This window comes from Epinephelus fuscoguttatus, linkage group LG12 (genome assembly GCF_011397635.1).
Source record: "Epinephelus fuscoguttatus linkage group LG12, E.fuscoguttatus.final_Chr_v1".
Lineage (NCBI taxonomy): Eukaryota > Metazoa > Chordata > Actinopteri > Perciformes > Serranidae > Epinephelus > Epinephelus fuscoguttatus.
Window position 1 is genome coordinate 2725249 of NC_064763.1, and position 13796 is coordinate 2739044.

Below are 13796 nucleotides of genomic sequence, written 5' to 3' on the forward strand. Positions count from 1 at the left end.
CTATATGTAAGAAATCTAAAGCAAATAGTTGTAAAATCCTCCTAATATGTCACAGAGACTAAGGAATAATGTTCATATAACATATTGATCTCACCGACAACAATAGTAGAGCCAGAATATTCGCATTTAAAAAAAATATTTTACGGTCCACAAATCATGTTTATGTTTTGAATTTGTGTTTTGTTTTGTGCCACCCACCGCCGTCTACCAGTCACGCAGTCAGTAGAGTCTCAGCATCAGTTACAGTTAAGACTGAGCCACAGCAACACGGCAAGCAGCATTGGCAGTGTCCCGGTACATAGCATTAGCAATCTCCTCAGCTGTATCCCGGCAGCAGCGTTAGCAGCAGAGAAGCCGGACTTGCTCGATTGGTCCGCTGGAAAACCGAAGATCAAGGACGTGGCGACGCAGCCCTGCCACGGCAGCCGCCCATGGGCAAACAAATCAGTGTCCAGCGTGCCGCTGTCCAGCAACCTCGATTCTGTAGGTGAGGGGGGGCGGACACACCTCGCAGCAGTATTTTGAATTTGAGTGCAGTAACCGTTTTGGCCACATTCTTACATACAACGCCTTTAAGGGTTTTCGTGCTTCATGTGACTGCCTATACAAATGTTAAAATGTTCTTGCTTAACATGATCTACAAATTGGGGGGAGAAGGAGGAGGACTTGCGCAGAGAGGGTGTATCGTCAAAGGACATCCTATTTGGGCATGACAGAGCTGGAATGCAGGTGGGCCACACGAATAATGACTGGAATACCGTCGTGTCCAGTGTAATTGTCATTTCATGTCGTACTCTTTTTCATTACACAGGAACAAATTACATCTACCCCGCGAGGTGGTCAAAGTGGTGACGCGCATCGTGGCCTCTGATGCGCACCCAAATCTGTACACCCAAAACTGCACATTTTACAGAAAACTGCATCCTTATACTCTGTTCTATCAAGAAAAGTATCGATACTGCTGTGATGGTTAATTTTTCATTCTTGGTTGTGCAGAAAAATACATTTGGTTGTGAATGTGGTTCATAAATGGCGCATAAATTAGCGGGTGAACCCATAGCTGTGAGGACATGATTTCAGTTGGAGGTGCAGGAGCGCTGACTATTAAACACCCCCTCCCCAAAAATGTTTGAGTTTATTAAATACCTGCAGAAATGCAACCGCAGTAGAAACGATATGTGCGTCTCCCCACTGTGCACATTTACGCATGAGACACAGCAGCCTAACTTCATTAATTAGCCTATCTGGATCTAATGTATCAGGATCTAATGTTAATTAATGTTCTGTGTTGTTCTACACATCCAAAAGATCACACACAGTTCACGTGATTTACGTTTTTGGTTTTAAACGCAAAAACGAATTGGCTGAATGTCCACAGACCTGTTCAATATTCAGTCCAAAAAGAAATAATGGCAAAACGAATCGGCAAAAACCAAAAATGGGCCGGGTTTGATTGGTTTTTCATTATTTGATTCTGACACCAAAAATGTTTTGCTTGGGTACTCTTGTTTTTTTGTTTTGAATCAAATAACAGATTTATCGTTTCTGGTTTTTGAATTACGAATGAATTACGAATTATCCGATGATACCTGGACCAATATATTCAGACTTTCATTCCATATATTCGAGGTTCATTCCATATATTCAGACATTCATTTCATGTATTCGAGGTTCATTCAGTATATTCAGGCTTTCATTCCATATATTCAAGGTTCATTCAATATATTCAGGCTTTCATTCCATATATTCAAATTTGATATTATATACATAATAATTTCCTGAACGGCATGCCATATATATATATATATATATATATGAAGAGAGAGAGAGAGAGAGAGAGAGAGAGAAAGAGACAGAGAGGGAAATACTACTTTTGCTGGTAACAATCTATGAAACTGATATGACAATATTGTGATGATTTATTGTGATGATTTATTAAATATCAGATACTACTATATATATATATATATATATATATATATATATATATATATATATATACATACATACATATATACATAGAGAGAGAGAGAGAGAGACATACATATATATATCTATATATATAATATTCTTGTTTTTTGCTTGGAAAACCAGGCTGATTTGATTCAATATGATTGTTTGAGCTTCAGATACCACCTAACACAAGCTGAGTCTGTGTCCCTCTTCCCCCTCTCTTCCTCTTCTTCTGCCTCACTACACACTATCATCTCCCTAAGCATTCTGGTCTGGGTTAAATGAAACCTTTAAAAGTTCAATGTGCACCCATTAACATATGGTTGAAGCTACTCTTCTCTGAACAGCTAAGCTAAGGCACAAGCACTAGTGGAGCGATCCAAAAATCTTGAGCCAATGGCAGTGACAAATCCTGGTGTGATTAGTGATTCCATGAAAACAGCATGTCACTTATACCTTCTAATATTCAGCCTTATGCATAATCAAAACAAGATGATAAAAAAAACCTGACTTGACCATTTTAAAGGGCCTGAAAATATAAAGTTTATAAAGAAATGAAGCACAGACCTAAATTCAAACCATCAGATTACTATTGAATGTGTTACTAATAATTTTGTGAAATTAGTATAAAATCATTTAAAACTTAAAAAAGAATTTTAAAGGTTTAATTTTGTGGGTTTTTGTGATTTGTTGGAAATGTGAGTGCAACTTCTCATAATGTAATGCTAAAAATATGGGTTAATATGGGTTAATTAAACTAAACTATTAATTAAACCAACCAATTAAACTATTCTACCACTGTCAAAAATTATTATGTGATAAATACAGTAAATACAGTGGCTCTGGTCAGAATAAAAACCCGGACTGGTGTGCTAATAAAAATGTGCGACTGAGGAGCTGAGCTCAGTTGTTGTTTGCTGATGTGTGTTGCTGTGACTCTATCAACCCTCCCTGGCTCTATGTGAAGTGACAGATGTATACCAAAGAACACCAGTCTGCACAGACCTAGTTTCCCACTGGCCTTAATGTGACCTCTGAGCAGTGTTGCTGTTTTGACTGATGAAAATTAACCAAAATAATAAAATAAACAAACTTTGTGCTGAAAGTGCAACTTTTTCCATAGTCTTCAAGAGGAGCTTGTCAATTTGATGTCAGACACAAAGACAGATATTAAATGTTTTGTTCTGTATGTTGATGACATTTCTATGACATTTAGGCTCTCAAGATGATGTTGTAACCCTATCACTGTCTCCTGGAATTTACTATTATTCTGTATACTATAATTTGTTTTGCCAAATATGTTTTGAGGGAAACAAAATGCCTGGATACTTTTTACTAGCAATTTTTTTTTTGAGTGAAGGAAGTGGTAAGGTGATGGAGGGTGATCAAAGGGGCCTTAGATGGTTAGGTTTAGGCAACGAAAACAGAGGAAGACTGTGGTTTTTATTAAATCTACAAAAAGTAAACTTTGTTCTCCAGGTCACTTTTTACATTTTTTCACTATCTCTCCAGACCTAGTAAACTACACACAGATCTTGAAATGAATCAGTTGCCCTTAATTGGTAATTGGTACAGTTATATGGATACACAGCACTGAATGACATTTATCTACGTGAAATCTTTATTTCAAACCCACCTCTCCCCTCTGTGCTTGATGGATTATAATCTCTGTCATTCATTGGTTACTCTTGAACAAACTGAACGGTCTAACTGTGGGTGATGAGATGTAGTCAGATACTGTTTTGTATCTTTAATCCTCCTGAATTGTTGTTCAGCATTAGGGATCCAGGAGAGAGCCTCCTGTGTTTCATTTATTACTGCGATGATCTAAACCAAGAAAAAATGCAGAAAAAAAAATCTGCCCCCAAATTAACATGTTTGAAGTCTGGCTCAAGTCATACTGAAAATGCTTATGTTTTAATAAGCCTAGCCACCTTTTCTCCAGCAGCCCCTCATCATCTTAAACTGAAAGCCAAAAATCCACACGCACAGAGTGACACTAAGAGCCAATTCGGGAGCTTGGCTGTATATTTACAAGGCTTATTAGCATCCCTGTACACACACACACACACACACACACAGCCATAGCGGAGCAAAAACAACATTATGTCATTTTCACAATTTTATCTCTTCATAACTGGAATATGTTGTTCAATTCCATTTACGTTTTAATAGACACTTCTGCAAGAGCACTTTAAAAGCTCAAGCACCAGTGAAGTGAACTCTACAGCAGATTTTACTCTCCACACAGGCAAATTGTATATATCTACTGTAGATGAGCTTGCAAATGTGTCCCCAAATTGCCAAACAGCAATTTAGAGCAAAATGGAATTTGGACAGTTGATACTATTCATAAATGACCACTGCAAAAATATAGCTGTAATCTTTAAAATATGCACTCTACTAACAGGCAATGCAAATACCAATATCTATATAAACAGCCATTAAAACCTAAACAGACAAAATGTGTTTTGTGTGTATTTTTGAGCAATCATGCATTTCAGATCAGGTGTTGAAAAGAAATGTGATTCCTATAACAATTATCAGAAAAGAGTAACAGGCTGAATTCTATCAGGAAGCATTTCCAGGGTCACCTGAACAAAGTGCAGTGTTGCTCAAGCCCAGACCCCACACTGCAGCAACACCCATTACCCAGATCTCCATAGAGATAACCTCAGCAACCTGTACTGGACCAGAGCCCTAAAAGCCTTCATGTTGCACCGACTCTTTCTGGAGTAGGTGCAAAATGCATGATTCTGATGGAAGAAGCTCATTAAGATTTGGGTTTGTTCGGGGAAAACAAAAGTGAGCTGAGAGAATATCGTTTAAGATTGACAGTCATGGCTTTTTTTTTATTCTGCCTACAGTCAATTTAGCATGGTGCGGAAAGAATCAAAATACAAAGAGAGGACTGTCATAATGTACCCTGGGTAATCCTAATTGCTGCCACAAAAACAACATTTGAATGTCTGAATCAGTAGAAAAGGTCAGTGGCAAAAGAACCGGGTCTATATGAATGGCACTGCAACAGCAGTGACCATAAATGTGGCATTCATCACAATTACAAGTGCTACTGCTGCTATTCAAAGTTTCCATGTAGCTGTCTCTAGCAGCAGCCATTTTGCAACACTGTTGCCTGGACCAAAGAGACTAAAAAAGCCAATCAAAAGCAAAGCAATACATCGTGCTCAGCAAACAGAGATCTCAGCAAAGCATTAAGTGAGATTTGAAGATGACATCAGTATCCTCTGTTTCTTAAAATTGTCCCACTTCAGTTATAGAAAAGATTCCTTGCTACACCACTGTCACTGTTCTTACTCCATTCTCTTCTATAAATAACCACTGCCTTCATTGAACCCTTCAGCATGGCCACAAAATGGTTTTCCTGTCATCTTAGCTTGACGCATCGCCCTCCACTCTCACTTTACATTGTGTCCTCTGTAGATTTTTTTTTACCCTTTTCCCTTTGTCTACATTTCAAAAGATCTTTTAAATACCTCACTTTTCTTTTGAGATAATTTCTGCCCCTCAACATACATACATCATACCCCCTACCCCACAGCCCCTTGTCCTCCTCATTGCCCCCCTCCCTCACACACCCTTCTTGTATTCGCTATAAAAATTAGTCACCTTTAGTCCCAAAACAAACACAATTGGCAGTTATCAAACCTATCTTTTGAGGAATTCACTGTGTACAGAAAATGATCTGGATGCTCTTAGCGAGATGTGCACTTGGACAAGGGTGATAAGGGCTTGTCTCTATCCCTTTTTTTTCCAATCCAAAATGACTCCATGTCTGTGCTTCTAATATGGCGGGTGCAATGCCAGAAAAAAGCACAGCCAACCTATTTAATCCTTTTTTATGGAAGATACTCAACAGATCTAACAGACAGCATGCAAACATGCAGTCATATGTGCAAATTATTTTTCTTTTTTATTATAAAAATTACATATAGCATGCAAGTAAATAAACTACATTTTTCATTACAGTACTTATTGGTTTAGTAGTGGATTTTCTGAATTGAAAATTAATTTTAATGTCCATTAAGAAATTATTTCAGTTTCATTAAGTGAATAATTTTAACTGCAATTTGCAGGCAGGTTTGAGATTTAAACAAACACACTGTAAATACATTGTAAATCAGGTGTGCATGCAAATGTGTTACAACAAAATTATTCACTAAAGGTTATTTTTAATCAGCCATGTATGTGAAAAGGTGAGAGGTAAAAGTGTTACTGTGCATAATAAGCATCTAAAAATGATTAAATGCACCCAGACTAAGGCCCAGTGCAGTTTGATAAGAAACAATAAATAATCATTTATTGTAAAAAGTGAGAATGAAACGAAATAATTGTTATATGTTTTATTTTAGGGCCTAGAATTTCCTAAAAATTAACTACATAAGAACTAAAATAAACAAATCAAAAAAACAAACAAACAAAAAAAAAACCTTGTTCCTCATGCAGCACAGAGTGCATCCTATCACTCAACCTACATTTCTCATTTCTGCTCTTTCCCTCTGTGGTGTGTGTGTGTGTGTGTGTGTGTGTGCGTGTGCGCGCGCGCGCGTGTGCCTCTCTTAATTTGATAAAAGGCTCATCTTAAATGTTGACAATGCACGAGTGAATGAACGTTGAAACACTTAATCTCTATAAAGGTTCACGTGGATAAAATTACCCCCCCCCCCCCCACACACACACACACACACACACACAAAGCCCCACTGCCTGTGTCAGGACATAGCAACAACATAGCAACAACAGTAATTTTCCAGGACAAAAATAAATGAATAAATAAAAATTAATATCTTAAATGTGAAGGATCATATGCTATTGTGGCTACTGTTTGTACACTCAGTCCGGTGGAATAATTAACATACACTTTAACATACACTTTTAATGTGAAGAAATGCATCACCTACCATTCAAGATGCACTGGGAAAAGATAAGAGCCAATATCCACATGCCCCGCTCCGTTCAATATCCAAGCATATGCTTTTTCTTCTTCTCTCCACGCACTCTTTCTTGTTATTTCTTCCTTTTATTTCTTCAACAAGTCAATTGCAATGAAAGAAAGGAGAGCTTGCAAATCTCTCTCTCTCTCTCTCTCTCTCTCTCTCTCTCTCTCTCTCTCTCTCTCTCTCTCTCTCAGAAGATGAAGAGAAGGAGGTTTAAGCTTCTCCCTGCTGTTGATTGTCTTCTGGTACGGCGGGAAATAGTGTATGATCCACAACTGTGCGTCTCCCTTTTTGGACTGACCGCACCGCGCCGGGCCTCAGTGCAGCCGTCCCCCCGTGTCGAAGCGCTGCTCTGCGTGAAACATGAGGGATCTCTGTTTGGTGCGCTCCGGTCCAGGTGAGCTGTGCCGCTGCTGCTGATGCTGCTGCTGCTGCTGCTGAGTCAGAGACTGGAGACGCATAGGACAAACTGCCTATGCGCACACCCAAGTCCACGGTTTAACAATTAAAACAACAAACCAAACAAACAAACAAAAAAGGGCTCCAAAAGCGGAGTAAAGAAAATGATCAATAATAAACAAATGAATAAATATGACGTATATGCACTGAAAACACCAATCATCTCAGGTAAATTGAAAAAAACGCGTAAAAGTTGGATTTTTTCGAGGATTAAAGAGCGCATGGGGTTGATTGTTAGCTGCGCTGAATACTCATTCTCTCTTCGCCGCCCCTCTCCGTCCGGCGATCAACAAGCACACGCATCTTCCCCTTGCAGCCGCACACACAAACTGCGCACACTGGTCCCTGCGCTTAAAACCTGCCCTGCCTCAAAGCACTGTGAAATAAACCCTCGCCTCCTTCTTCGCAGCCGATTTTCTCCCTCTTCATTGCCTTAAAGGTGCAGGGTGGGGTGAGGGGGGCACAGAGCTGAACCTCTGAATAAAAAAGAAGAAGAAAAAAAAAAAGAAAAAAGAAAAAAAAACTATTTTATTTTAACACAGAGACAACGGATCAAGGCGTCCCACCCAGAGAGCGGAATATGTATATTAACATAAACAAGAGAAATTTATTCCATGCAAGACATCTTTCTAGGGTTTGCTGGTACCGCTTTGGTGTAGCAAGGTGGAAGATGGATGCAGAGGGAGGGAAGGGTTGAGGCAGAGGGAGTGATGTAGGCTACACCTGACTGGTACAGTGTAAGCATTTGGTAAGGGAAAAATGCTAAATTATCTTAATTGGAGGAGACCAGATCATGTCTTTTAATGTGTTTTCTGGATAATTTATGAGGCCCAGGGGCATTTTGGGGATTCTGCCAGCCTACCCCTGCATTCATTAATCGACCTTGACAACTAGCTGGCCCCCCACCCCCGAAACCAGGAGGCATCAGACAGGGCCATGTCAGACATCCAGCCCCCCTGACTGAACCCCCATTCAAGCTACACAGGAGGAGGCTGTGGATTAATGTTAAAATTAAAGCACCCATGCTGATGAAGACTTAGTAGTGTTAATATATTATATTGGAAATTATAAGGTCTGACCTCCATAATGACATATATATATACATGTATATACATATATATATATATATATATATATATATATATGAAACTGTAGGCCTCATTAATTTCTGTCATGATTATTTTGACTATCTCATCTTCAGCAGGTAAACATCCATTTTATGACTTTCTGTCACATTGTTGTGATAAGAAAGTCATTTTTGCACAATGTGTTGAATTTTTAATGATTTCAAAGGCGACTGGATTGACATCCGCTTCCATGTGACTGTTTGAATCTAGTATGGCCCATTTATTCAAATACAGTAGCAGGCAAACCAGGCCTTAACCCCATGCCCAGATACAGTGTCTGTTTCTTAGACTTAGCATCTACTGTACATCAGACCTGCACATGAACATGGACTGCAGCAGGACCTGCCACTGCCTGTCTGTATCTTGCTTGCTAACCCTAACCTCCAGCCAGGCACCCCCAAAATAAAACAGATCATACTGATGCCTACCATCTGATCCTGGGAGGAAAAGATGCATTAATTATTGAAACTGAAAGAATAATGATGATGACGATGATGATGATGAATGATTATTTTGTGCAATGAATCATTTTTTGAGAGGCCAAAGGTACTTGGAAACTTTGCAAATGATTCACAAATGGTGAAAAATTGGATATTACACAGGTCTGGTTTTTGTTTATAACAAAATGACTCAATAGCATCCTTAAAAAAACTCAAACAAAATAACCCCCATGGTACATTTGACATAGATGTACAAAAATTGGGAGGCACATGTTGTTACAAAAAAATCTTGTGGAGCCATACCCTAACCGAACCGGAGGTCAGCCATTTTGAATTAACTTTGCAATTTTGGCGTACTTTTTGCCATTTACGGGGGTTATACTTTAACAAACTTTTCCCAGAGATCTAGCCTGATGGACTTCAAATTTTGTCTGTGCCATCTGAAGAAATGAAAAGTTATTAAAAGCTTGAGTTTTTGGTGAACAGTGTGGTGATGGTCGCGAATTAAATTTCCATGTTTTGCCAACAAGAAGTGGTTTGTCACTCCAGTATACATGGTCCAATCTGCCCCAAACTTAACATGTGATAAGAGACACAGCCTCAAGACAACTACATGCCAATATTTAGTTATAGTTATAGCACCACCTACTGATGAGAGAAAATTATATGTTTCATACTTTGATATACTCTTCCTAGCAAATTGACCAGATCCTCCTCAAATTTGTTCTGAAAAGCCTCTAGACCTTGATGATGCTTTTTGAGAAGCTTGTTTTTGTCAGCTGGTGTTGTTATGGCATGGTGGCCATTTTGAATGTTTTGCCATGTTATAACTTGAGTAGACATTGTCTAATCTGCCCCAAATTTGAAGAGTCCCAGCCTCATGCCACCTACGTGCCATAATTGAGTTATAGTCAAAGCACCATCAACTGGCAATTGAAAATGACACATTTTATACTTTGATGTACAGTCAGTGTTCACATCAAATCTCAAGAGAGGTGGCAGATGCAATTCTGACTCTATTGCACTCATAGCACACTCACCTTGAGAAACCAGAAACTTCTGCTAAGACTGAATGCAGTACTACACATTATTTCTACTAGGACTATAACTGACACAAATCAGCTGATAGCTGATATTCAACACAGCAAAAGTGGTCCTAGAGATGCTTGGCTACAAGAAAAACACCATGGGCCACAAAGAGCCTTACCTCCTATGAAGAAGGAGGCAAAATGTACTCTCAGGGGCAAGGTATAAACACAAGAACAGCTCCTGCAAGGGCTGAAACTGTACGGTAGCAGCCGAATATGTTTGTGACATAACCCAGGGTTTCGTTTGTAGTTCACTGTTTTTAACACAGGGTGTCGCTGTGATGTTCTCATGTTCTCAGAAGCAACACAGAGTACTGTAAATCAAACTAAAGTCAGGCACGTCAACCAGGTCACTCCTGGGTTAAAAATCTCCGTGGCTAAGTAATAGGCAAGCTTCTACAATATTTGTCAAAAATCCAGCACCAGTTGGAACTATGGTTGAAAGCTTCGGTGCATTTTGGACATTGCGGAGGTGACGAGGAGGACAAGGAGAGCTGCTGGGAGCTGTGCGGATTGCTGCTGCAGTTTGGAGGGGGTGTGGGGCCATCCATGGGCGTACAGGTGGAGGAGCTACGGTGCTAATGCTAAAGCCAGCTGTGGAACATCGTATCATGGGATCATTGCACGGCGACCAATGCAAAGAGGTATGTGTAGCGCTACACTGTTTAATGGCCATTTAAATTGTGGGCACACATAACATGGCGTAAACCCAATGCATTGCTTGCCAGCACGTACAGACAATAGACTTTGCATTGACTATTTTACTGTGGTGGACTATTAATCAACTGTCTGTTCATCACAGAGATGTGCGATGTTGCAGCGGACGTTACTAGCAGGACTGATGGACAAATTGCTAGTAAAGCTGGCAGTGTGGCTAGTGATGTTGAAACCCAAACTCAAAAACAGATGGTTAAGCTCACTGCTAAAGCGCTTGCTGATAAATTGGACAGGTTGCAAAATGGTAGAAAAGCCAAACTAAACAAAGCAAGTGCTATGAAAAATCAATGCATGGTTTGATGTCAAAGGGTGATAAAACTGAGGTACAAAATGCTCTTGATGAATTGATTAAGGTGTGTGAAGATGAAGCATGCATGAATCTCTGTTGGTGTTACCACCTGGTGATGAAAAAGAAAAAATGCTGTCAAAAATGAGTGTATTGCTAATTCCAAAAGGTGGGTTTTATGCAATGAAGGTGATGCAAATGAAAATGAAATTGTTGATGATGAAATTAATCCTGAAGACAGAGTCTCCAATGTTGGTAGCAAATGGTCGAGTCAAAGGAGTGGTAACAGTGGTAGATCAAGTACTACATAGTCTGCTCGAATAAAGGAAGAACCTGAGAGAGCTGTACTCATGGCTTGAGCGGCAGCTTTAAAGCCCCTACAAGAAACTTTAATTTTGAGTTGAATTTGGCGACCCTGTGGACAAAAGCGGTAGTGTTTTGCCGGAATGAAGCCTACGTTTCCCATGAGTTCTTGCGTGTATTGTTGTAAAGATGCTTCCCTTGCTCGCGCATGAGTTTGTTTTGGGGATGAATGAAACAACAAGACAGGAAAACTTTGCCCCTGCTCCTTTCGGGGATCCCAGCTCACCTCTGCCGTGCCCCAGCTCCGTGTAAGCGTCACTGCCACTGGGGTAAACGCAGCGGTCGGCTGGTAAGGCTGAAGGCCTGTTTGGCGAGCACTTCCACGGCTTCTTGGACTGAGTATGGAGTGGTGCCACGCCTCTTTATTTCTCGGCACTTGCTGGACCCTGTCGACGCCTGCCTGGTACCTGTCGTCGGCCTGGATGAGGTGTTCAAGCCCCGCGGCCTCTGCTCTCCTCGTCCCCGCTGGCGCGGGGTGAATCTGCGCAACCTGCGGCCTCTGTGTGTGGCTCCCCGGACAGTTAATGCCGTGGACCTGCCGGGTCCTGCCAGGATTGGGCTGGTAAATGCTAGACTGCTAGCGAACAAAACGTTTATCCTGAAGGATTTCCTGACTTCCTGAGGATTGGATTTTCTCTGTGTGACTGAGACGTGGCTGACTGTTGGTGAGTCCAGTGCTTTCACAGAACTTTTACCTGATGATTGCTGCTATTTTAACTCCCCGTGGACGTCGGGTCGAGGAGGTGGAATAACGACTATTTTAAGAGTCACCACTTCATTTCACTATTAGTCAAATGTAAGCAGCTAGGTAAGATGACGTGTGCCATCTGAGTGCCGTAAATCGCTTCGTCCTGGAAGCGACCTGGGACAGACCCATAAACAGTTTCCTAAAGGTATGGATATACACTATATATATTATCTTCACACTGATGGTCTCATTTGCTGTTGTAGGTCACGCACAGACATCAGCAGAAACGAGAAACTTTTGCATATCCAGTTAAAAGTTCCTTGTTGTAGATTTAAAGGCAAGACATGCCCTGGAGGAGGAGGCTCAAGACACCTGGTTCCTCTGGTTAAAGGCCAAGTCAAGGTAGGCTGAACGGCAATGGTTCATTTCAGCACCCAGGAGCAGTGTATTGACACTGGATGAGCTATTGGAAGCTGAGATTGCCATCATTTGTTATTGCCAGCAACAGAGTCAGTGAGGAGATTTCTGCACTGTCGTCTGGAAAAGTCATGAGTCGACATAGTTCCATATACAGGCTGGATCCAATCTTGGAGGATGGACTCCAGAGTCAGTGGAAGTTGGAGCAGAGGATCTATGCTGCAGGAAGTGAAACATCCACTCATTCTCTCCAAAGAGCAGCACATGTCTATGCTCACTCTCAAACATGTTCATCAGAATCTGGGCCACGGAGGACAGACCCACACACTGTCCACTATGAGAAAGAGGTTTAGGATAACCAACGCCAATTCAGCTGTTGTACTCTTTATTGCCTGCTGCACTAGGCCTATTTATCGACTGACTATGTTGTACTATTTATTTATTTATTTATTACCTGTTTTTATGTTGTGTTACCAGAATTTTATGGCTGCAGCAGGGGTGAAAAATCCCAAGACAAATTTCCCACTCGTGAGACAATAAAGTTAATCTTGAATCTTGAATCTTGAAAATCATTGCTGAATATGTATTTTGTAGACGCTACAATGGAAGAGCAGTGGAACAAAAGATGGCAGATCTTCTTAAGGAAAGGATTCTTCCTAATCTACCACCATTTACCAACACGGGAGTAGATTACTTTGGACCAGTTGAAGTTAGGAAGGGAAGATCAACCTGTCAGCGATATGGAGTCATATTCACCTGTATGGTGAGCAGGGCTGTCCATCTGGAGGTAGCAGTTTTGTTGGAAACAGACATGCATGCATAAATGCTTTGTGGCATTTTATCAGCAGAAGAGGACAAGTCGCAAACCTAAGGTCAGACAACGGTACCAACTTCATCGGGGCGGCAAGAGAACTGAAGGAGGCTCTTGCTGCTTTGAACCAGGGCAGGATTCAAGGTGTTCTGGCGCAGGTGGGAATCCATTGGAGTTTTAATCTACCAGCAGGTTTGCACCATGGTGGTGTGTGGGAACAGATGATCCACCTGTTGAGAGGAGTTCTCAGCTCAGTTCTGTGCCCGCAGAGATTGGATGATGATGAGCTGCAGACTGTGTTCTGTGAAGTGGAGGCCATTTTGAATGCCCGACCAATTACCAAGCTCTCAGAGGATCCCAATGACTTGAAACCGCTCGCACCCAACCATCTTCTTCTCCTCAAGGGTAAAACATCTTTGCCACCTGGAGTGTTAGGACCTGATGACCAGTATATGAGAAGGTGATGGAGGCAGGTGCAGTACCTCTCAG

The 13796-nt window shown here is 40.9% G+C and overlaps 1 protein-coding gene across 3 annotated transcripts in view; it reads right to left on the minus strand.

Moving 5' to 3' along the window:
• Positions 1-7698, minus strand: part of LOC125897944 (Down syndrome cell adhesion molecule homolog) — a 315828-nt gene extending 308130 nt beyond the window's left edge. For all 3 annotated transcript variants that reach the window (XM_049591460.1, XM_049591459.1, XM_049591461.1), the window contains exon 1: positions 6876-7698. In XM_049591460.1, coding sequence (XP_049447417.1) covers positions 6876-6918 — 43 coding nt within the window. In that variant the 5' untranslated portion in view covers positions 6919-7698. The remainder of the gene's footprint in view (positions 1-6875) is intronic.
• Between the last annotated feature and the right edge of the window lie 6098 nt (positions 7699-13796).